At 42.8% G+C, this 25,740-nt stretch overlaps 1 protein-coding gene across 1 annotated transcript in view; it reads right to left on the reverse strand.

The window, feature by feature from the left end:
• Nucleotides 1–25,740, reverse strand: part of BICC1 (BicC family RNA binding protein 1) — a gene marked incomplete at its 5' end in the record, with an annotated part of 112,066 nt that overhangs the window by 41,752 nt on the left and 44,574 nt on the right. Inside the window, one exon of the mRNA XM_083364906.1 lies at nt 23,303–23,372. Within this exon, the coding sequence (XP_083221032.1) occupies nt 23,303–23,372 (70 nt within the window). The remainder of the gene's footprint in view (nt 1–23,302; nt 23,373–25,740) is intronic.

Below are 25,740 nucleotides of genomic sequence, written 5' to 3' on the forward strand. Positions count from 1 at the left end.
TGAACACTCTTTTATCGCTGAATCAAGAGAGATGCATCATGTTTCATACCTCACAGACATTCAGGGAGCTGAGTGTGCTGATTCTGCTGTAAAACCCAAGCGTACAATAAGACCAACCCAGAAACTCAGTGAAAATTATGAGGCAACTAGAAACGAATTTTCCAGTAATCTGTCAGACTTATGGGACAAAACTGCGCATTGCATGTCAATTATGCAGAGCCTTAACGATAATCCTGCTGAATTATGAGGCTCTATAAATTGCCTATCTGCAGCTTATGAATGTTACCAGCGGCTGTCTGCAAAATACACAGGTTTTTTGAATGACTCTAATGTAGATGATTCCTCAGTAGAGCTAACGACGATTGATGAACTAAACCAGAAAAGAGATTCCCTAGCGCAAGATGCAAAGAATAAGGCAGAAATCCGTATTGCTGAACTGCAGGAGACCAGATCTCATAGATCCACATCAACTAAAGTCACAGTACGCTCTGCTAGATCCTCTCATTCCAGAGCTTCAACATTGAGTGACAAGCTAGTAGAGGCCCAAGCACTTGTAGAGGCAAAGAAAGTGCATGTTTCCTTTGCCAGAAAGGAAGGTGAAATAGAAGCTCAAAGCAAAGCCCGCCAAGCAGAGGAGGAAGGCTGTCAAGCAGAGTCAGAATCCAAAATAAAGATTCTGCGAATGGAAAGGGAGGAGGCAGCTGCCCGAGCAAAGCTGAAGGTCTATGAACAGGCAATGAAGGAAAGCACCAATCCAGATTGTTCCATCCCAATAGAAGTGGAAGATCTGATGGAACGCACCAGTCAATATGTGCTAAAGCATAATGTTTGCAATGATGCAGAGCCATCTTATGTACTTCCTACGAACAACGCTGTCCTGACTCACCACACAGAGACCCCAAGCCTGCAAAAGCCTGCAACTCTTCAACACCACAACACAAGTGCGCCAACTGTACTTCCTACGAACAACACAAAGACCCCAAGCCTGCAAAAGCCTGCAACCCTTCAACACAACAACACAGGTGCGCCAACACTTCAAACTGCATTACCTACTGCCAATGACAAAGTAACTTCCAGCAATAAACAACAGTTTAATCGACAGCCAGCACAAGCCTTAGGGACTACACCACAACTAGATGCTCTTGCAACAGCATTCTATCCTGGTATACCTCACCCTTATTCACCAGAGAACTTTCACACCCAAGGGGTCCCACAAGTTTCTTTGGCATCAAGGAGTGAGAGACCAGACCATTCTGACTGCGCCAGACACATGACTTGTCGAGAGCTCATCACCACTAGCCTCTCAAGGTTTGATGACTGTCCAGAGAACTACAGATCCTGGAGATCAATCTTCAAAGCTGTTATTGCGGATCTCAACCTTACCGTCAAGGAGGAACTCGATCTACTCATAAAGTGGTTGGGGCCAGAATCTGCAGATCATGTTAAAAGACTGAGATCAGTACATGTTGACTCTCCAGACGCAGGTCTCGCTGCTGCATGGGCAAGACTTGAACAAGCCTTTGGAAGCCCAGAAACATTAGAGAATGCTCTATTCAAAAGGCTACAAAACTTTCCTAAGCTAGGCAACAAAGACAATCACAAGCTCCAGGAACTAAGTGATCTCCTCATGGAGATAGAATTGGCAAAAACAGACCCACGTCTACCCGGTCTAAGCTACCTGGACACTTCCCATGGTGTCAATCCAGTGGTGTCAAAACTGCCATACGGCCTGCAGGAGAAATGGACACAGCAAGGCTCAGATTACAAAGGATGCCATAGTGTTTCTTTTCCCCCGTTCTCATATTTTTGCAGGTTCATCAGCCACCAAGCCTGGATAAGAAATGATCCCAGCTTCAACCTCGGTGAATCCAGTGTGCCTGCTCCATCATCATCACCAAGGTATGTTAACACAGGAGCTCAACAGAGACTTACGTAGAGCTGTGTTTACAAAAAACCCGGACATCTTACCTCCTGTACCATCTCCTCCTCAACCGAGTGGTTTAGGTGGTGGTGATGAAAATCCTAATCGCCAGTGCCTTTTTCACAAAAAACCTCACCCTCTTAGGAAATGTCGTGAGCTTAGAGCTAAGACTATACAAGAGCAGAAAGAGGTTCTCCAAAAACTTGAAATATGCTACAGGTGCTGTGCTTCATATGACCATTTTGCTAAAGATTGTAAAGCCTCTGTCAAGTGCACAGAATGCAATAGCGACAAGCATGTTACAGCTATGCATCCTGCTCCACTTCCAGGCAATCCACAGCAACCACCTGCATCCAACCCTGCTTCACATTATGGCGAGGAGCAACAAAATCATGTTCCAGTCACAAATGTCTCATCTTCACCCCAATCTCCAAGTTAGAGACCTTGTTCTGCTCAAGGACCAACAAGCTCAAGAATTGAAAGGCACCAAAAACTTTCATCAGACCCATCCCAGAGCTTGTCCTGCTTTTGCCTCTTGAAGACTGAACTCGTAGCCTTTCCTGGTTGGATCCTGACATCAAGAAGAAAAGTGATTTGAACTTTAATTTAGACTGTTTTAGGCCTGTAATGGCAATTCTTATTATTGCAATATGTATGCATGTTTATTTCTTATATCTCTCAGGTTTATTTCTTATATCTCTCAGGTTTTTAAGACAACAAGCAAATCACAAACATTTATTTGTATTTGCATACCTACCGGTATCAAATTTATAGTGGTATTATGAAATACCAGACGGGGAGTGTGCTGCCACCATGTGGTTGTTTGGGGAAATTATAATATGCTATCTTAACTGGGTCAGCCAACTCCTCCCACTCTCTGACATATTTCCTCCTTCTCCTGACCATGTGCCTTTACACCCCTCCCCTTGCTGGGATGGACTTCCTTCTCCTGGTTCCTTTGTGTTTCATCTCCTCCTCCATAACCGCCAGACACACGTGCAGACACTGTGAGTCGTTACTGTCTTTTGACCTTAAAAATACCGTCTATGCATCGTCTACCTCACCTTGTTTTGCTGTACTCTTCTCTGCATGCAAATAAAGGTCCTTCTGGATGATAAAAGGTACTTTCACGAGTTCTGCTATCTGGCAAAGACTAAGATTCTATCAATGATAGAATCCGCTTATACAAGCCAGCACAGGGGTCTTAGCAAGGGGAAAAATCATTAAACGACAGTCCGATCCAGAATAGAGAGGTTTTTCCATGGACTGGAAGGGGCATGGTTTTGTATGCTGCCTGCATCCCGCGGATGGGGCTTCGCTTGTTCATGTGGACTTTCTGGCATGCTGCAGCCCGGTAACAGTCACAGCCCAGGGGTTGGGGACCCTGCACTAGAGGAAAGAACTAAAATCAGTGGGTTAAACCTGTAAGGAAGGAGATTCCAAGTAGACATCAGGAAAAAAATGGAATAGGCTTCCATGTGATGAGTCTTCCTCCCATAAAGGTTTTCAACTGAAGTTGGAACCTGTATGGAATGTTATAGCACAGGGGTGCCAAACTGCCGGCCCACAGAAACCGCGCCCACCCCATTGCTGCCAATGGGGAAAAATACATCGAACGACATCATGTGATGTCGTGAGTTTGACATGTCTGTTATAGCAGATCTTGCACTAACAGGGGTTTTAGCCTAGGGTCCCCTCAACTCCCTGATTCCTTGAGATCCATCAAACAGAATAACAGAGTTGGAAGGTACCTTGTGGGTCTTCCAGTCCAACCCCCTGTTCAAGAAAGAGACCCTCTACCGTTTCAGACAAATGGTTGTCCAATCTCTTCTTAAAAATCTCCAGTGATGGAGCACCCACAACTTCTGAAGACAAGCTGTTCCACTGGTTGATTGTTCTGTCAGGAAATTCCTCCTTAGTTCTACAGTAGGTTGCTTCTCTCCTTGATTAGTTTCTGTCAATTGCTTCTTGTCCTGCCTTCAGGTGCTTTGGAGAATAGCTTGACCCCCTCTCTTCTTTGCGGAAGCCCCTCAATTATTGGAAGACTGCTACCATATTACCCCTAGTCCTTTTTTTCCATTAAAGTAGACCTAAAGGTAAAGATAAAGGTTCCCCCGCACATGCGTGCTAGTTGTTTCTGACTCTAGGGGCCAGTGCTCATCTCCGTTTCAAAGCCGAAGAGCCAGCTCTTGTCCGAGGACATCTCCGTGGTCATGTGGCCGGCATGACTAGACACCAAAGGTGCATGGAACGCTGTTACCTTCCCACCATAGTGGTCCCTATTTTTCTACTTGCATTTTTACGTGCTTTCGAACTGCTAGGTTGGCAGAAGCTGGGACGAGTAACAGGTGCTCACTCTGTTACGCGGCACTCGGGATTCGACCCGCCAAACTGCCGACCTTCTGATCGACAAGCTCAGCGTCCTAACCCACTGAGCCACCGCGTCCCTTAAAGTAGACCTACAAACAAGAAATCTATCTATCAAATAATACATATATTTATCTATATTCAGTTTCTGATGAACCTTGCAATACGTAGGACTGAAATGGGATGTGCATTCCCTGCCTAGCCTGCCACTGGCAGAGAGACTTATGTAGGACCTCGGGGTTGCAACTGAGGCACAGATGCTTCAGATCAAGATGACAGATGCACCGTCTGTGGCCAGACTGGGTCTGCAGCCTAATGCGATCACAGAGTCCCTCTGCCTGTCCTCCTCTCCCACGTTCTTGGCAGACCCTAGGCATGAGGTAAGAGCTCTAGAAAATTTCTAGAACATCTGGACAACTTAAAGCTACAGCTCCTGTCAACACAACATGCAGTGTCCCTCCTTCCTAGCTTTGACACCTAAAATGTTTCCCTGCAGGGTGTTGCTCGCTTAGTAAGTTTTTACTACATCCAATATCTGCCAAACATCATCTGTGCCATTCAGGAGTTTGACATGCCTGAAATAGTTCTCTTTATAGAGAGTGATAAAATGGGGAAGGAAAAAGGAGTTTTTGATAGCATTGCCCCACGGATTCCAGTCTGTCGAAATGCCCATGATAAATTGCATTTATCTTCTGTTTCATAGTGTTCCTAGACTTTGACACCCTAATTTGTATCAAACAAGAACCAGGTATAGACTCCTGCATCGTACATAAGCACATTTAACAAAAACCTCACAAAATATTATCGCTAATTGTTGACAGAAAGTTCCATTCTTTTCAATGAGGGACTGCTTTGCATTATAAATCAAATGTTTAAGGTCGTGATTTAAGCAGTGCATTAAATCTACAAAGGCAACCACAGTAAACAGATGCCATTCCTGGTCCGTATTGACTGAGACACAAATTCATCCCTTAGACATGCAAAGAAACATAAAACCAATTTAAATTGAATTATTTATCTAACAGAGCTCTGAGTACATACGATGTGCAAAGAAATTCATTCTTTGAACTTTTCGTCAACACTTTCTATAAAGACGCTGTAGAAGGCTTCACCAGAACACAGAAATGAAACAACGCCTCTGTTCAGCCACGCTTCTGAATCTGCCTCTTCCACCTTTCAGCCTCAAACCTCAGGAATATTGTAGTTAATAACATCCTCTCGTTTTGCATGCCTGTTTTATAGTCATTTTTTAAAATTGTGACCGTTTTATATGCGTTTATTGGTTTTTAAATTAAGTGTTGTACGCTGCCCAGAGCCAAATATGATAAACACATGCCTTTTTTTAGAACATCTTTTAATTTGGTTAAAAGTTTTACCCCAATAATTAACCCAACAAAGTAAAGAGTTTGCACTGTGTTGCAAACAGCAATATTAAATGCACCTCTAAGCTATTTAAAATCACTAACAGAATAAATAATTGACTACAGGGGCACCTTTGTTTTCAGACTGAGTCTTTATCAAGTTCATTCCACACTGATTATACAACAAAGGTGACATTTTAACTAAGCATGTCTGACCCCGCAAGTGTGAGCTGTTTCCTGGATTAACTATACCAGGGGTAGGCAACCTCGGCTCTTTTATGACTTCATGGACTTCAACTCCCAGCATGGCTGGCTCAGGAATTCTGGGAGTTGAAGTCCATGAGTCATAAAAGAGCCGAAGTTGCCTACCCCTGGACTATACCCTTAGCAACCACGAAGTAACCCAGCCTAGGCAGCACATCTTGAAGCATTAATAAATGAGTACAAGTTTGTCACAGTTTTTAATCACACTGCATCTTTCATCAAATAGAAGGCACCATTGGCATTCTGCAAAGACCATTTGACTGCCTTAGTACAGACCTGCCGCATTTCAAAAAAGATGTTGACACTTTGGAAAAGTGCACAGAAGAGCAACTAAGATGCTTAAAGGCCTGGAGACTAAAACATATGAAGAACGGTTGCAGGATTTGGGTATGGCCGGTCGAGAGAAAAGAAGGACTAGGGGGGACATAATAGCAGTATTCCAGTAACTGCGGGGCTGCCACAAAGAAGAGGGCGGTCAACTTATTTTCCCAAGCAGCAGAAGGCTGAACAAGAAACAATGGATGGAAACTAATTAAGGAGAGAAGCAACCTGGAATTAAGGAGAAACTTCCTAACAGCGAGAACAGTCAACCAGTGGAACAGCTTGCCTTCAGAAGTTGTGGATGCTTCATCACTGGAGGTGTTTAAGAAGAGATTGGACAGTCACTTGTCTGAAATGGTGTAGTCTCTCCTGCGTGAGCAGGGGGCTGGGCTAGAACACCCCCCAAGGTCCCTTCCAGTTCTATTCTGATTCTGATTTGTGTAAGAAAACCCAGACGCTTGTTTTAGGACAGTCTAGAGCAGGGGTGTCAAACTCAATTTCATTGAGGGCCGCATCAGCATTGTGGTTACCCTCAGGGGGCTAGGTGGGCATGGCCTACTGGGTGGGTGTGGCCTACTGGGTGGGCGTGGCCTACTGGGTGGGCGTGGCTAGACTGCGTATGGCCTGCTGGGTGGGCGTGGCCAGCTCTACGTCGTTGGCATTAAGGGTGCCTATGGGGGCCTGGGCAGGAGTGGGACAGATCTGAGGGTCTCTGGCAGAAGGAGGGTCTCTGGGCCAGGGCCAAGGCAGAGGGGGCCGTTCCCTCACTGTTTCCAGGATGGCTTTGCGGGCCACATGAAACCACTTCGCGGGCCGGATCCAGGCCCCGGGCCTTGTGTTTGACATGTCTGCTCTAGAGTGACTGACACCAAAAATGTCTCTCCTTCAAACTGTGCTATTCTACTGAGGGAAGAGGGTGATTATGGACTGATCACATCTTGCTTGTGACTTACGTTTACTTCCACCTCAGAAAAGAGTGGAAAGGCCAAAAACTGTTGGCTTCTCCAACTGGCGCAAAGGGAAAAATGTTCTCTTGCTGTAGATGGGCACATTGCGTTGAAGACAGAGATCCAAGGAGGCTGGTCCTCCTCATGGTTGAAAATGAAGCCCAAGCAGAGATCACAAGAGGATAGCCCTTTCCTCAGAATCATCTGATATGGGTCTGTTTCAAACACGGAGACATTCACATAACCAGAGAACAAGAAACAGATGTGCATGAGTATAAACCAAAACTGTTTTCACTTCTAGAGTCAGAGCCAGCAAAATCCTGGCAGCTGGTTTGGCAGTTGGGTTGCCTACAATATAGATTTCTGGAGCTAAAGCTTGCCTTTTACTCTTGATTATGATGTTTGGAGAGAAACAGGGTTCTAGAGGCTGCGACAGTTTCAAATCCTGAGAGACTAGCAAGCATTAAGCCTATTTCTCCCCTACTTAACCACCATACAACCCATCACTGATTGCTTCCAGATGCTCTTCTTCCATTGTTTCACTGCTGAGTCATCCGTTCATCCTTGTTTGGCAGCTCCTTCGATCTAGACTCAGCTTGGCAAACGCCATGCCTCGGGAGCTACTGTCTACAATTTCTCCAAGATGTTAACAGAGCTACCTAATTTTATTTATTGCTGTAGTTATTTCCATATTCATTACCTTGACTTGTTTCAGAAAAACAATAACTGCAGTGCAGCTCATTGTAGGACCCGGGCAGTCCCTTTTTCAACTCAGCTTCCTCAAAAGGGCACCTCTACTGGGATACAATTAGAGGAGATTTCTCAGAGAAAAGAAGAATACAAGCGCAATAAATAAATAAGGACATTTGAACACAGAAAAAATGATTTGGTGCACAGAGTAGCTTACAGAAAGTAAAGCCACTGGAAAATACGTAGAAAACACACAGAGAGAAAAACGCAAGCATTACCAAATCTGAAGAAAGTGTGCTAAGATGTTTTAAATTCTAGAAAGGGTGCAGAGAAGAGCAATCAGAATAATTAAGAGACTGGAGGCTAAAACATACAGGAATTGGTTACGTCTAGTCTAGTGAAAAGAAGGGGAGACAAGGTAGCAGTGTTCCAACATTTGAGGGGCTCCTACAAAGTCGACTCAAACTATTTTCCAAAGCACCAAAAGGCAAAACGAGAAACAACGGATGGAAACTAATCAAGGAGAGAAGCAACCTAAAAATAAGGAGACATTTCCAGACAGTGAGAGCAATCAATCAATGAAACAACTTGCCTTCAGAAGTGCTCCATCACTGGAGGCTTTCAAAAAGAGACTTGACAATCTGATTTTCGTTCGTTCCGCTGGGACCTGAAGACCTGGCTCTTTGAGCTTTTCGGCCAGGACTGAGAATTTTTAATTTTTAACTTATTGTAATTGGGTTTTTAAATCAGAGTTATAGGGGTTTTAGATTTTTAATCAAGGACAATTTAATCTATTTTAATTGTTATTAACGTTTTGTATTGTAATGTTGTTTTAATTGCCTTGTGAACTGCCCTGGGTCTTACGGGAGAAGGGCGGTATATAAGTTCAATAAATAATAATAATAATAATTTGTCTGACATGGTATACTGTCTCCTGCTTCAGCAGGGGGTTGAACTAGAAGACCTCCAAGGTCCCTTCCAGCTGTTATTCAATGTTCTATGTTCTAAGTCTCAACTTCCAAGTGGAACGAAGATGTTAACTCCTAAGCCCAATCTTAGGGTAAGTTAAACTGGGCAATTTTGCCTAGATAGTGATGAAATCCGTGTAAATGCACATGAAATCAACATGAAGCCTCTGGAGGATTCTGCCCCGACTATAAAGAAAATCTGGATGGAAGCATTTCTGTTTTGAAAGAGGTGAATCAGGGATACCTTGGGGATATCCCATGTATCATTCTCAAGTGAAGAACAAATACTAAAGCATTTTCTGAAAATACAAAACAAAATCTGTTTGTTTCTCACGTGGATATGCACACCACCCTATGTTTCTTGGTCAGAGTGAATGTCTTAACCTAAAACAGATGTAGTTGCTGCTAAAAAAAAAAACATATTGTAATTCCGATGGCATTCTAGCAAACATGTTGTCGAAAAACTTCCACTACAAATCTCAAGTCAGGACCTAGATAGCTTCTAATGAACTTAATGACACCAAGTAAATATTTTGAATTTATAATGAGCCCTTAAAATATTTTAGTAGTTATTTCAAAAAGATTGTTGCTGTAAACAAGCAAAATATGTGGTAAGCTGTCCTTTGGAGCCACAGTGACTCCAGCACAGATTCCTTCAGTTTACCCACAAAGCCAATAATCAAATGAGGCCAATTTGAAAAGAATTCCAATGTTCTGCAAAGTTCTTGACACGAAGGACCACCCATTCAAGAAAGATCTCCTTGTTTCCAGCAAATCAGGATAAACATGGAACAGAGTCATTCACTTTTGGCAAGTTAAGAATAAAACAATGAATTATGGCAGATTTGAGGGTTTGGAGGGAGGACAGAAAACACAAGTCAGCATTATCTACTTGAATGAAAAAGAGAAATCTAAACAACTTTGACTCAATGTGTTTCCTTGGATGGAACAAATATCACTGGATGATTATTTAAGATGGAAAAAGAATTTATGGGGTGGACTGAGACAGGGATGTGCTTGGATAAGAAGCAAGACATGCAATCAAAAACTTCAGCCCTTCTCATACTTTCAGTTACTTTCACACATTACCTCAGCCTGTTCCCCTTTCACTGCTCCTCTAGTCTACTGATAGCGAAGGAGCAATGGCATTTGCCTATTTTCCTCCCTGGAACCAGGAACAAAGCCCAGGGGTCCCAGCTTTGTGAAGCTCGGCCAAATGCATTTGCTGCTATGCTTCAGTCCTTCCAGGTAAGGCCAGAAAGTTGCAAATAGAGGAAGCAAGAACCAAGGTCAGTGTTTGGAAGTACGAGTAAAACAGAGGCGGGTGATACTGCAAGTCATGGGTGCTTCGTGTGTGTGTGTGTGTGTGTGTGTGTGTGTGTGTGTGTGTGTGTGTTAAGTATTTGTCAAGGCTTTTTTGAATGTACCTTGCTAATTAACTGTTTCATTCCTGTTTTGGCCTGACTCAAGGCTTATCCACAGGATATAGTCAACTTATGACAGCTCATTATTTGTGCAAATTATTCAAATTGCTAATAAAGAATTTTGGGAGGCTGAGATGATCATTTCAAACTCTTATGTTCTCATCAGTCAGTCATACCCTTTATCTGAGATTCGAACCTGGGCTGATTATATATTAGGCAGTTGTTTTAACTTCCTGAGCCACAGGTTATTTCTCTCTTTTATTAGCTAGAAGGCAAGGCAAATGTGTGTTAAGTATTTGTCAAGGCTGTTTTGAATGTACCTTGCTAATTAACTCTTTCATTCCTCTTTTGGCCTGACTCAAGGCTTATCCACAGGATATAGTCAACTTATGACAGCTCATATATATATATATGCAATCTTCCCATCTTGAAGTGGCCGTGCTTGCAGTCCTAAGTTCAGCCTTGAAGAATAACTGCAGTAATTGCAATGAACAGGTACAATGGTATCTTTTTCTGACCTTGAAATTTCTGCTCCAGATTATCTCCCTAACGCAACTTCACAAGATCTCATACACTACGCAGAAAACAGTTGTTTTGTATACAATGGATTGATAGGTCCTGATCTCTTCAGATACATACTTCCTGGTCAAGATGAATAAGCCTTTGATGACCAAAAATGAATTAGTAAAGAGGTCAATCTCTTGGTTTATAACACTAGCAATTGATTATTAGGACTGATGATGTTAATGAAATGTCTACAAAAAAAACCCCACCAAGCTCAGAGACCACCAAACACTCCACTCCACTGTTCAATCCTGAGCTGGGAAGATTCTCTTTCTATTGGTAGCAATTGCTGATAAAGCAATCTTCATGTTTTGCTCAAGGACTTCCGATTATGATTCATCTTAAATGTAAATGCTTTTTATCACCATACTGAAGGCTTAGACTTTCAAAAATTAAACTCAGTGACATGTATGATAGCCAAAAGATAAGTTCAAGATCTAAAAATAAAAGCTTATTTAAAAAACCTCCAAGAATTCTATAGAAAAACCAGCAAAAAGCCAAAGTTGAATGTAAGACTATTACTGGGAAAGCTCAGATAGACTTTTGGAGCACAAAATGTTACAGGCAGTTAGCAAGCAGTTCTTCCCTGTGTATATTTATGCATTCAGAAATATTACAGGGAAGAATTTAAAGGTAATTTCTTCCCATTACTGGAATCTGGAGGATTCATTTGTTCCTTTCAAATTTATTTATTTTTTTATTTATTTTAATTCCATTTATATCCCGCCCTTCTCCAAAGACTCAGGGCGGCTTACAAGCTTAGCAGTAGCCTTCATTCTATGTATATGCCTGCTTATTAGGGCTTTCACACAACCCCCAAGCGGCATTATTACAAAGTCAGCTTAATTGCCCCCAACAATATGGGTCCTCATTTTACCTACCTCGGAAGGATGGAAGGCTGAGTCAACCTTGAGCCTGGTGGGACTCGAACCTGCAATAATTGCAGGCAGCTGGTGTTACTTAAGGAGGCATTACTTTTGCTTTTCAGACAGGCATGAAATTTAGGCCCAAGATGTCCTGGTGCTATTCTGTAGCCCAGGTTAGCACAAGGATATTTAGACAGGTTCTTCCAAGTTTTGCTCCTAAACTTAAGGTCCACAAAAAAATCTCTGGCAATATTGTGTGAGGCTAGGAACCCAGGCAGACAGTTCCCTGGATGCACAAAAGGTTCAAACAGGGAGGGAGGGAGGGAAAAGGGGGAGGGAGGAATGGGAAGGGGAGGGAAGGGAAACATATAAGTATAGTAGTTTATTCTTGCCTTGAAGCTCTTTTCCACACAAGCATGGGGGGGGGGAAATCTGGGAGAAAGAATATTTGCATTCCTTAAGCACTCATGTAACGTTCTGGCATCAAGTTCCATGAATGGAAAAGCACATTTTTTTGGGCTCCCCTGTTTGCAGATGTTGCTGCAGCAAATTCTCCCTTTACAGATTATGCTGCTCATCTGGGAAGACAGCCCCCCCCCCCACCTCCACCCCAGCCTGCCTGCCTGCACTTTAAATATTCTGATGAAAAGAAATGGTTTTAGAAATGCATCAGCCAAAACACCTTGGATCCTAGGATACAAACATTCACAAGCCATCTTGACATCTTCCCAATGGCTGAAAAACCAGGTTTTCTATTCTCAAAACTTGTGTATCACAAAAGCTGATTGGCAATCGTGGGCTGCTCTCAACCGCAACCCCTCCTTCAAACACTTCCTCTCACAAAACATCGACATAGGAAGCGTTGCCTTGGGCAGCTGTGGTCTTCCGTTATTCCTTCTTCAGCTATCTTACTTTCCTGTGATTGGACAGGATGAAGAATCCTCTGGCTTGGAAGTTGCAAGGAGAATGCTTTTAAAAAGAGACTTCTTGAAGAAGCACACGTAGCTGCTCCCAAATATATATATATATATATATATATATATATATATATATATATATATATATATATATATATATATATATATTTGGGAGAATTAATGAAGAGCCAAAAACAAAAATAAATCACTCGATTCTCACCCTATTCCGTTATTCCTTCCTCAGCTATCTTACTTGTTCTGTTTTTCCTACTTGCTCTGCACCAAAGGACTGGTTCTCCCTCTAGATCTACCTTTTGTTTTTGTGTCGGTACAACTCCAGGAAAATTGTGCAGGCCAAGCTACACAGTTTCTGCGAACATACAGACCTAGAATGTAGGTTCTATCAGCTCTCAAGAAGCTGTGGGTAGAAAGGAATAGCTGTGCCTCCTCCTCTTACAAGGAGACAGATGCTTGTGACCATCCTGGTTGGGATGGAGTTGGGGTCACTTCTCTGCTCCCTTCACCATATAGCCCATCCTACCTGGCATTTGGTCAACAGGCATAGAAGTGAGCCAAAAAGTTTCGAATTTTCCAACACAGGGTATTAGCCCTAATTCTTCTTTCTTTTTTCCAACTGATGCCGCGGTGTATTTAATCCTGGCAGTCCAATACAAATTGCCTAGTTCAGTGATGGAGAACCTTTTAGAGACCGAGTGCCCAAACTGCAACCCAAAAACCACTTATGTATCGTCGGGTGCCGGGTGGGTGTGGCCTACTGGGTGGGCGTGGCCCATTGGGTGGGTGTGGCCTATAGGATGGGCGTGGCTGCGGTGGTAACGGCAGACTGGATGGGACTAAAAAGTTCAATCAATCAATTCCAACTTTGCAAGATCATTTTTTTTCCCGGGAGAAGTTGAAATTGATTGCTTGATTGAGCCCTTTTTTTTCTTTGCGCACGGCAGCAGAGGCCTACGGCGAAAACGTTTTATAAAACCCAGCGGAAGGCATAGGACTGGGGCGAGGGCGTCCGTGCCCACAGAGAGGGCTCTGCGTGCCACCTGTGGCACGCGTGCCATAGGTTTGCCACCACGGGTCTAGTTAGTTGGAATTCCAAAACAATTCTGGGCAACAGTAATGCCACATCGTATTCAGCAATGGGATGCGCTTTCATTGTTCAAATAGTCTTCATATTCATCTAGACAAAATCTCTCTGTTTGGCAGGAAGACTGTTTTTCAGGTATACGTACCCTGAATGCATTTTCAAAACATGTGAAATTTCAAGAATGGGAACAACCTTCCTTTATCTTGGGTCCTTTAGATGTTCTAGATCAGGTTAGGCAACCGTGGCTCTTTTATGACTCATGGACTTGCCCAGAATTCTATGTTGGCTATGCTGGCTCAGGAATTCTGGGCGTTGGTCCATGAGTCATAAAAGAGCCAAGGTTGCCTACCCCTGTTCTAGACCAACTCCAAGGTTTCCACCTCTGAAAGGAACTAGATTGGGTTCAACCTGCATTGAAGTTATTTGTTCAAGTTTACAACAAGCGTACGACCCAAGAAACAACAGGGGCTCAAAGAGAAGAAGTCTCTTTGGAACAAGGAAAGGTTGCAGCATTGGCGGCAGCAGAAGGCCTCTTGATAGTTCAGTTTGGTGCCCTTCTCTCACACAGCTGTGTTACTTCATATGCTCCCTCAGATCCTGCAAGATGTCTCCCAACAAAACTGAATTACCTCTTCTACGTTTCCTCTCCTTCTTCTCCAGTGGGAAAGAGAAGACCCCATGTTTTGAGCCATGGAGGAATTCCGCTTGATGCAGAAACACACAGACCAGCTGATGACATGCCAAGGCATACATTGGTTGTCTTTGATACCTAGCAAGGAAACCTGCCAAGGTGTGTGTGTCCTGGTGAATGGCTAAAACCCCCAAACCTATACTTTACACCTTGGGAACCAAAACCTTAAATGCTTTAAAAAAAAAGGTTCTGCTGGCAGCAGTCCATGGGACTCTCCATACAAAGCAAGTGATCTTGAATTCTCCCTCCGTTCATGAGCCCTGATTGACTCCAGGAATACCAAGCGAAAGGACTGGGCTGCTTAGCAGGTAGCCATGGAAACCAAGGGACCCACTGCTAGCCTGCAGCAAAAGCCAGGGAGATAAGGCTGCAACCGCACAGTTTAGATTGTTTTCACAGCTGCGGTTTTCCTTCATTTCGGATCAAAGTAGCGAGCAACGTCTTTCCCTTTTAAGGGGCTTGAAAAATATTTGGCTCGATCTGCAGAAGAGGGTAAACATTTGTAAGCACAAATAATGAGATCATTGCAGAGTCAAGGAAAGGCAGAGGTTGCTTATGGGAGCTCAGAGGCTCCTACGTCATTCTGAGGGCCTGGGACCGGTTCTGGTGGGAGGAACAAAAAAAAGGAGGTGATCCATTCTCAGATCTGGACAGTGCCTTGAACAAAGCCTGTTATCCTTTGATTTAAGGTTGAGTCCTGGTGCTTTCGTGGACAATCCAGGCCAGTCTTCCTGGAAATAGGATGGAAGAAGGTTGCCACTGCCTTCTTCTGGGGTGTTCTTTCCAGCTTCCTGATCTGGCCCACAATCCTTGAACTCTTTGGCAGTTTCCCATCTAAGAACCAACCAGACATGATCCTACTTAGCTTCAGACCCCAGAAAAGATGACTCTAGTTGGCCTTTGTGCGGATGTGCTCCAGCTGCAACATTATCATCCAAAATCCTGAGTAAATGATAACATTATTATTTCATACCAGTGCAGCTCATAAGCCGTTCCTGAAAATATATGGGATGGCTGATGTTTACAGAGCAGAATGTTATTGCTCACTGCTGCTTGCACTTCCTGGTTTGATACCTAAGCATGAAGGTGAAAAAGTACCAAAAACTATTTGGTACTTCCAATATTTTTTTTAAAAAAATATTGAAGTACGGAGTTCTTAGCGCCCTCTCAGCTTGGCTCTTTGCTTGCAGACGCTTCATTGCCCGACTAAGTAACTTCATCGTTGCTGGTGAGCAGTGCTTTTTTTTTTGTATAAGAAAAAGGTGCCGGAACTCAGACATGTCATACAACCCGCCTTGCCTGTCCTACAAGGTTCCATCCAAAAAAAGGTGCCGGAACTCCGTTCTGAGCATTCTATGACAAAAAAGCCCTGCTGGTTAGTATGGAGTTTGTTCCCTGTTTACAAGCAAGAAGATGCCCTCACAGTATTGTTGGGGTGTGTGGTTTTCTTCTTGGTAGTTCCTAAACATATTTATACACCATCCAAAAGAGACAATAAAATAGCTAAGAAGGAAATAAAAAGACCAGAACACAGCCTCTCCAGCAGCCAACACCCAGATAAGCAGGGATGAACACCAGACAAACAAACAGGGAAAGGACTCCTAAATTCAGCCCTGAGCAACATATATTCTCTTCTGTCGGTATTGAATAACTTTGCTCACATTGGCCTCTCTCCAGATTTGTTGACTAAAACTCCTAGAACACTGTGGCCGCTCTCTTTTCCTTCCTCCTCAACTATGTCATCCTACTTATTGGAAGGATCCATCAAACTCCTTAGATGTCAAAGTGATTTGCATCACATGAATGGCACAAGGTAAGCCTAGTGTGGACAGTGCTTAAGATCAATTCTCTGTTGAGTTCAAAGGGCCTTAAAGTCCAGCCAATTCCCCCATACTTTAGTGAGGATAACTGAAGCCCCATCTGAGTTGTGTGAGTCTTTTTTTTTTATTTTAATTCCATTTATATCCCGCCCTTCTCCGAAGACTCAGGGCGGCTTACAGGCTTAGCAGTAGCCTTCATTCTATGCATATGCCTGCTTATTAGGGCTTTCACACACACCCCAAGCGGCATTATTACAAAGTCAGCTTAATTGCCCCCAACAATCTGGGTCCTCATTTTACCTACCTGGGAAGGATGGAAGGCTGAGTCAACCTTGAGCCTGGTGGGACGCGAACCTGCACTAATTGCAGGCAGCTGGTGTTACTTAAGGAGGCATTAGCCCACTGCTCCACCAAGAGTCTGTTCTTTTTCATTACTCTGTGGTTTTATCATCTCCGCTATCTTTTTATTTTTTGTCTATTATGGTACGTTTATTCTTCTTTTAAATGTTTTTTTTTAAAACCTGTGAGCCACCCAGAGCTCCTGGGAGTCAGATGGTATATAACTAAATATTTACCATTATGCAGTTCTAAATTAGCTTATTAACCTGAACAGTGTTACGGTTGTGTTTCTGCACATCAGTTAATAAATCTAGTTATAAAGATCCTCTATTTCTACATTCTCAAGCCAGAAACCATCCATTTAGCAAAATATTTTGGACTTTCATGTGCACTTAACATGACACAGGAAACAATACTGAGAATCAGTGCCAATAGACATGAACGGTGGAAATCCAGAGTCTAAGGAGACACAAATGATTAACTGCAGCTAAAAGGCTGTTTTTGCCATGAAGAAAACCAAAAACCTTAGTTAACCCAGGATTATTTTGGATGGGGCAGGGGGGAGAACCTGTTTAACATTCAGACTTTACCGAGTCAAAAAATTTTCTTCCAAAACTAAAACTGCTAAGGAAATTAGAACAGGAGAATTTTTTAAGAAAAATTATCTGGAAATTTATCATATTTTTTGGTGGGGGGATTATTAAATGGGAATGAGGAGATGGAGCAGCCCATAAAAATGGACCTAGATGTGGCATGATAGCAGTCTTCCAGTATCTCAGGGGCTGCCACAAAAAAGACAGGGTCAATCTATTCTCCAAAGCACCTGAAGGCAGGACAAGAAACAATGGATGAAAACTAACCAAAGAGAGAAGCAACCTAGAACTAAGGAGAAACTTCCTGACAGTGAGAACAATTAACCAGTGGAACCACCTGCCTCCAGAAGTTGTGAATGCTCCAACACTGGAAGTTTTTAAGAAGAGACTGGACAGCCATTTGTCTGAAATTGTATAGGGCCGTGGTGGCAAACCTATGGCATGCGTGCCACAGGTGGCACCCAAAGCCCTCTCTGTGGGCATGCACGCCATCGCCCCAGTCCTAGGCCTTCAGCTGGGTTTTATAAAACTTTTTCGATTTAGGCCTCTGCTGCCATGTGCAAAAAAAAGGGTTCAATTTCAACTTCTTGCGGGGAAAAAAAAGATCTTGCAAAGTTGGTATTGATTGATTGAACTTTTTAGTCCCACCCAGTCTGCTGTTACCACTGCAGCCACGCCCACCCAATGGGCCATGCCCACCCGGCACCCAACGATATATAAGTGGGTTTTGGGTTGCAGTTTGGGCACTCAGTCTCTAAAAGGTTCGCCATCACTGGTATATGGTTTCCAGCCTGAGCAGAGGGTTGGACTAGAAGACCTCCAATGTCCCTTCCAACTCTGTTATTTTGTTAAATCAGGGGTTTTTTAAACTGTCTAAATGTTTTCCACATGATGGCCCTTAAATGCTGAAACAATCCAGCCAAGAGCACAAGCATCAAGGGATGGAACGGAGTTTCTCAGATATCTGAGTATCCAAGGACATGAAAAAACAAATGCAGAGATAGGAGAGAAAAAGGAGAATTTTCTGAGGTCGGCCACTTGGTTTAGAATTCAAGAAATTGTTATCTGACAGTATCTAACTAAGAGTGAAAATTGGATCAAGGACTAACAGCTGGAAATAACATCTTTCCAACATCTAGTTTGACTACTGAACTTCTGAGTTCCATCCAAATGTGCTAATTTTTTGAAGTGATCTTTATAATAATGTGACGCATTCTACATCTTCTAGTTTCATGTACATTCCAAAAATTACCACTGTACTGGGAACAATATCCTGATTTCCCACATGTTTACATACAGTTCTACGACCTCGTTCCACTTCAATGAGAGAAGCCAGTAACTTTGAAAGCAAAGTCTTAAATCCATCAATTTCCTTTAAAATGATCTCCAATTGTGTTCAAGCTGCAATTTTACGAGGTATCATTTCACATAACTCAAATGTAGAATAACAGAATTGGAAGGGGCCTTGGAGGTCTTCTAGTCCAACCCCCTGCTCAGGCAGGAAACCTTCTACCATTTCAGACAAATGACCGTCCAATCTCTTCTTGAAAACCTCCAATGTTGGAGCACCCACAGCTTCTGGAGGCAAGCTGTTCCACTGGTTAATTGCTGACACTATTACAAAATTTCTCCTTAGCTCTAGGTTGCTTTTCTCCTTGATTAGTTTCCATCCATTGTTTCTCGTCTTGCCTTCTCCAGTGATGGAGCACCCACAACTTCTGAAGACAAGCTGTTCCACTGGTTGATTGTTCTGCCAGGAAATCCCTTCCTTAGTTCTACAGTAGGTTGCATCTCTCCTTGATTACTTTCTGTCCATTGCTTCTTGTCCTGCCTTCAGGTGCTTTGGAGAATAGCTTGACCCCCTCTCTTCTTTGCGGAAGCCCCTCAATTATTGGAAGACTGCTACCATATCACCCTTAGTCCTTCTTTTCACTAGACTAGACATACCGAATTCCTGCAACCGTTTTTTGTATGTTTTAGCCTCCAGCACTCCAGTCATCTTTGTTGCTCTTTTCTGAACTCTTTTCAGAGTCTCAACTTTTTCTATCATGGCAACCAAAACTGGATGCAGGGTTCCAAGTTTGGGCTTCTCAAAACTAGTCGTCTCAGTGGACAAAGCTTTTGACATTTAGAAATCAAGAATGATCCTGCTGGAAAACCTTCGCTGAGTGAACATGAACAAAAAGCAGCACTTTTAACAAAAAAAACCCCAAACCTCGCCAACAAAAACTTTTCAGCCTGTCCACTAGGCAAAAAATGCAAAACCTTTTTACAGGTTGTCTTATATTTATGACCGCAATTGGAAGCAGAACTTCCATTGCTAAGGGACGCAGTCATTGATTGTACAATTATTTTTCCTGGGGTCTTCAAAAAATTAATAATAATAATAATAATAATAATAATAATAATAATAATAATAAGAATAAGAAGAAGAAGAAGAAGAAGAAGAAGAAGAAGAAGAAGAAGAAGAAGAAGAAGAAGAAGAAGAAGAAGAAGAAGAAGAAGAAAAGGAGGAAGAGGAAGAAGAAGAGGAAGAGGAAGAGGAAGAGGAAGAAGAAGAAGAAGAAGAAGAAGAAGAAGAAGAAGAAGAAGAAGAAGAAGAAGAAGAAGAAGAAGAAGAAGAAGAAGAAGAAGAAGAAGTTGGAAGGGACCTTGGAAGTCATCTAGTCCAACCCCCTGCTCAGGCAGGAAACCCTATACCATTTCAGACAAATGGCTGTCCAGTCTCTTCTTAAAAACCTCCAGTGTTGGAGCATTCACCACCTCTGGAGGCAGGTTGTTACCACACTCATTAAAAATTACCACACTCATTACAAATTACCACACTCATTAAGCAAATTCGGCTTCCTCCAGTGACATTCCGGTCAGAAGCTGGCTCGGAAAGTTGCAAATGATGATCCTGTGACCAGAGGATGTTGCAAAGCACCCGTGATCATGCAGACACTGAGGCAGTTTTTAAATGCTGGCACTGGCTATTAAGTCATTTTTTAAAGCACCATCTTAACTTCGAACAGTCATTAAATGGTTGCAAGGACTACCTGTTCAAGATGTCACAATGCTGACATTTCAGTCACAACAACACAACGCCGTGATTTTGAAAGCATCTTTTCTTCAGACAGTATCCTAAAGGTTGTTTATTGTATTGGTTGTTGAAACCAAAAGCAAGAAGGTATAAAAACATAAGATCAACACAAGGGATAAAAACAGAAGGTCTGCATGTTAGAGTAACCAACAACCTCGTGTTAAACCTTAGCAGCCAGAAAATAAAGCAACCAGTTGAGTTCAAGGAGATGTCTGCCTTTGTCAGCTCACAACGAGCGCCTTTTATTTTTTTTCCCATCCAACATGCATAAATCCAAACACTGTTTAATGATGATCACATGAAAACATCACACAAGTCAAAATCTTTACGCTGACTCCTTTCTATACTTTGTATGCTCCAGTTAATCACACGCTTCTGGTATGGAAGACACAGAATCAGCTCCAATAATTACAAAACCGAGTTGAGCCTTCACATCCAAGCGCAAATGTTTGCAAGCAGCTCTTTCCCACAAAAACGAATCAAAGTAACAGCAGGATGGGCTTGCCTTTAACACACCCCTACGTGAGGCTGTTCCAAATCCTACTGCCAACACAGCAGATAATTCCAGCCCTAGAGATGCCAATACTTCATGTGCATCCTCCATCTCCTTCAAAGGACCATCTCTATGCTTGAACAAAATCAACCTCCTGAGTTGGGCCATACACACACACACACACACACACACACTGCTCTGCTGATGGGTAGATTTTTTTAAAAAAATCTTTCCATCTGTTCTGCATTGATTTTATCATAATGTCTTTGACAATTCTTTTAGTGCTCCAATTTTATGTTCAACTAATCTGAATTTCTGGTACATTGAACATTTGATAGAAATACTAATGTCTAAAAAACTTGAAATATATTCATTTATGGATTCCCTCCCGCTTCTGTTCAATTGTGTCTTATTCTCAGAGACTGCCAGGACAGAGAGCCCTGCAGTTTTCTTGGCAAGGTTTTCCACAAGTGGTTTGCCATTGCCTGCTCCCTTCATCTAAGTACCGATATTGATCCAACTACTGGATTTTTACTCATGTCACGTTTGCATATTTAAAAAGCAAGCAACTCTTACAGGGAGCATTCTGATTATTTAGATTCTTGCCCAAAGCTCACTTGTCCACATTTTTAAAAGAACTCCACACATCTTTATTTCCAATACTGATACTTTAGTCACATTTAAGGCAAAAGAAAGCAGCTGTTTTTATTCAAGCAAAGAACAGCAAAGAAAATCAACTGATTGACCCAACTCAGCAGGGGAAACCTTTATCTTTTACATCAGGGGGTGTCAAACCGCGTCCACCTCATTGCTGGCCGTGGCAAAAAAAGTCGTGATACGTTGCGACACGTCACGTGACATTGCGAGTTTGACACTTCTGTTTTAGACAAACATTCAACCTTTCAATTTAGCTTTAAGGAGAAAAACAAAATATCTAGGGGAGAACGCTTGTCTTTTCTGCAAGTGTAATGCAACTGATTACTAACCAAACAGATATCTTCATTTTTTTCCCAAGATTCAGAACAAACCAAGACATCTGTACCAATTTGCTGCTAAATAACTATACCCCCAGATGTGGAGTTCCTCCTCTGCCCTTGAAAACACTGTCTGAGCACAGCTGGAAGTGTATTTCTTATGCAACTCGATTCAGGAAGCAGCTGTTTCAATGGGCGTCAAAGCCAACTTGTCCCTTCTCCAAGATAAATGGTGTGTCCTCCATCGACTGAACGCCAAAGGTGATAGGAGGAAATAAGTTTTTTGACATCTAACTAGTTACGCCTCAGTACATATTGACAATATTAACAACTTTTCAGTATACATGTAGTCCTTGACTTACGACTACAATCAAGCCCAAAATTTCTGCTGCTAAGGGAAACAGCGGTCAAGTGAATTCTCCCCATTTTTTCTGGCCACAGCTGTTAAGTGAACCATTGCAGTTGTTAAATTAGTAGCAAGGTTGTTAAGTGTATCTGACTTCTCCACTGACTTTGCTTGTCCGAAGGTCGCAAAAGGGGGCCACATGACTCCGGGACACTGCGACCGTCATAAATATGAGTCAGCTGCCACACGTCTGAATTTTAATCACGTGACCATAGGGACGCTGCAATGGTTTTAAGTGTGACAAACGGTTACAAGTCATGAGAAAAGCACATCTTCCTTCCCCTGTTCTGACCACTTTCTACAGAGGGATGATCGAGAGCATCCTGTCATACGGCATCACAGTCTGGTTTGGAAGCATCCCTGCTTCAGACAGGAAGGCGGTGCAGAGAGTGGTGAGGATGGCCGAAAAGATCATTGGCAGTTCCCTCCCGCCCATCCAGGACATGGCACATAAGCCTTGCTTGAGCAGGGTCCGCAAGATTGTCTGGGACACTACACATCCTCTTCACAACCTGTTTTCCTTGTTCCCTTCTGGGAGGAGGGGGCTTCGTGGTATCCGTAGCAGAACATCCAGATTCAGCCATAGTTTCATTCCATGCAGCATTAACCTTGTGAACTCTCAAGCTTCCTCCTTCCGTTATGTATTCAAGATGGACAGTATTTAATATTTTATTGTTATGTACATGTAGGGGTGTGGATCTATACATATGTTGTATATAGTATGTTTTAGGTGTGTGTCATGTATGTGTTTCACTTTGAGAGCGGGCAACTAAATTTCATTTTTGATGTGTGCCGTTGTGCCCACAGTAAAAACAATGACAATAAAGATTATCTTATCTTTTTTTTCAGCGCCGTTGTAACTTTGAATGGTCACCAAACAAATGTTTGTAAGTTGAGGATTACCTGTATTTAGAGATCAATTTACTCCCACAGGGATAGAAATTCCACTAAGCCATTTTGATGAACTGATGCACAAATGCAGTACACATTTTCCCATGTACTACGCACAATCCATGGAGGAACAGTATCGAGGTTTGCGCAAAGTGTCTGAGATTGTACTTGGTGTCTTGAAACAGGTGAAGCTACATGAATGTAGCATAGGTTTTCAGGAGTTAACAGATCAGTTTGGAGCCTGGGATTTGGCTGCATTCAAGAGGATTTATCCAAATTGCAACAAAAAAGCAATGCTTACCTTTCTTGGATTTTGCGCCAATCTTCAGTTTAGAGGGCCAAGCAATCTGAGTGTTAGTTTCTTCCATAATCTGTCAAAGGACAAGAAATCTTGGCTTAAATTTAAACACATTTGCTGTTTTCCATCAGACAGAAACAAGGAGAATTTCTAATAATTCTGAACTGCTGCAAAGTTGCCTTAAAATACCAAGAAATGGCTTTCAAGAGAAAAGTCTGATTTAACTCCAGTGGGGAATGAAGCTGATGGATTCTAACATTTTGACTGAAACACAATATCAATATATTTTAAAAAATTAGCTTTTAGCTGACTGTTTCCTATTAGCCTCCCGTGCTTCCCTGAATTTTTGCCATGTTATGCCCTTATTTTTTTGCCAGCATTTTCTTAAAGTTACTCAAAATTAATCAGTAACTGGGCAACGTCCCCCAGGCTTATTTTGCTCCTGCTGAATTGTGCTCTGATGCCCAGTTCACAACTTGGCTTTGAAAGAGTGATCTGATCATCAGCTAGTGGGAACAGTCGCCAGCACTTCACACACACACACACACACACACACACACACACACACACACACACACACACCAAGTCAAATAACAGAATAACAGAGCTGGAAGGGACCTTGGAGGTCTTCCAGTCCAACCCCCTGCTGAGCAGGAAACCTTATAGCATTCCAGACAAATGCCTGTCTAGACTCTTCTTAAAAGCCTCCAGTGATGGAGCACCCACAACTTCTGGAGGCAGGTTGTTCCACTGGTTAATTGTTCTCCCTGTCAGGAAATTTCTCCTTAGTTCTAGGTTGTTTCTCTCCTTGATGAGTTTCCAACTGTTGCTTCTCATTCTGCCTTCAGGCGTTTTGGAGAATAGCTTGACCCCCTCTTCCTTGTGGCAGCCCTTCAAATATTGGAAAAGGGCCCTGATCCTGAATATGTGGGCAGATGAACAACTGAAAAATAGGATACCACCCAACAAGGGTTTTGTCTACATGCTGTTGGTCACTAAATGAACGATTGTAAATTAAGGAGTAGCTGTGTCTTCCCTCTCCCACTGTCACCCTAAGATTAAAACATGAACAGGAAAGCATAAAGTAAAGGTAAAGGTTCCCCCGCACATGCGTGCTAGTCGTTTCCGACTCTAGGGGCTGGTGCTCATCTCCGTTTCAAAGCCGAAGAGCCAGCGCTTGTCCGAGGACGTCTCCGTGGTCATGTGGCCGGCATGACTAGATGCCAAAGGTGCACAGAACGCTATTACCTTCCCACCGTAGTGGTCCCTATTTTTCTACTTGCATTTTTACGTGCTTTCGAACTGCTAGGTTGGCAGAAGCTGGGGCGAGTAACAGGCGCTCACTCTGCTACGCGGCACTCGGGATTCGACCCTCCAAACTGCCGACCTTCTGATCGACAAACTCAGCGTCCTAACCCACTGAGCCACATAGGGACTCCCAAACATCAAGAATATCCAAATACTAATTCGAACACTTCAAAGTAAGAAATGCAGCATAAAATGATTCCTTAAGAATGTCTCGTTGAATCTCTCCATGAGTCCCTGTTCTGGGTTTACCTCCTTTCTAGTTAAGCGCTACATTACGCTTTAGCCTTCTGCACGGATAATACCCTATGTTTACTTTCTTGTAGAACATCAGTAAAAGAGTGAACAAAGTGAGTGTATCCACTCCTATTTTAGTTAAGAAAATAAGCTTCGATTCTCTGGAGAAGAAGTCAGCCTACACAGTCCAGTTTCAAGAAATCATGGCTAAAATTAGGAGGAAAGAATCGGCATCCTTTGCCGATGTCTTACAGGAAAAATTTGAAAGACAAATACACACACTGAAAAGTTTATACTTCTTTCTATTGCCTATATCAATAGAATTTCTTGAAGCCACTATTTCCAGAGGATGTGCCATGTGGAAAAAGTGAGAAATGTCAGCCAGGACTCGAAAGCTCTTTGCTTTGAATGGGTTTCAGCTGCCACGGGGTAATAAATTGCAGCTGGGAGGCAACTTCAAAACAAGGCAGAGTTCTATCGTGACATGCACCTATTCCTAAAGAGTCCCAAACGCAGATATGAAATAAGAACAGTAGCAGCGTCAAGTCTGAATGCTAACTCACTCAGCTCGGCCTGTTCATTGGGAGGGGAGCTATGGCAAATCTAGGCAGCATATGAAAAGGCAGAGACAAAGGCCAGTCTAAGATATTGCTTTCCCAATAGCAGTGTATGACTGTCAGAGGTGGGCCATAAGGAAGGCTGAGCGCCGAAAAATGGATGCTTTCGAATTGTGGTGTGGAATGTCCCTTGAACTGCAAGGACATCCAATCAGTCAGTGCTAAAGGAAATGATACCTGGCTATTCTTTGGAAGGACAGACACTGAAGCTCAAATACTTTGGCCACCAAATGAGAAGAGAGGACCCATTGGAGAAGACCCTGATGTTGGGGAAGACGGAAG

Source organism: Vipera ursinii (assembly GCF_947247035.1).
Source record: "Vipera ursinii genome assembly, chromosome: 5".
Classification (NCBI taxonomy): Eukaryota; Metazoa; Chordata; class Lepidosauria; order Squamata; family Viperidae; genus Vipera; species Vipera ursinii.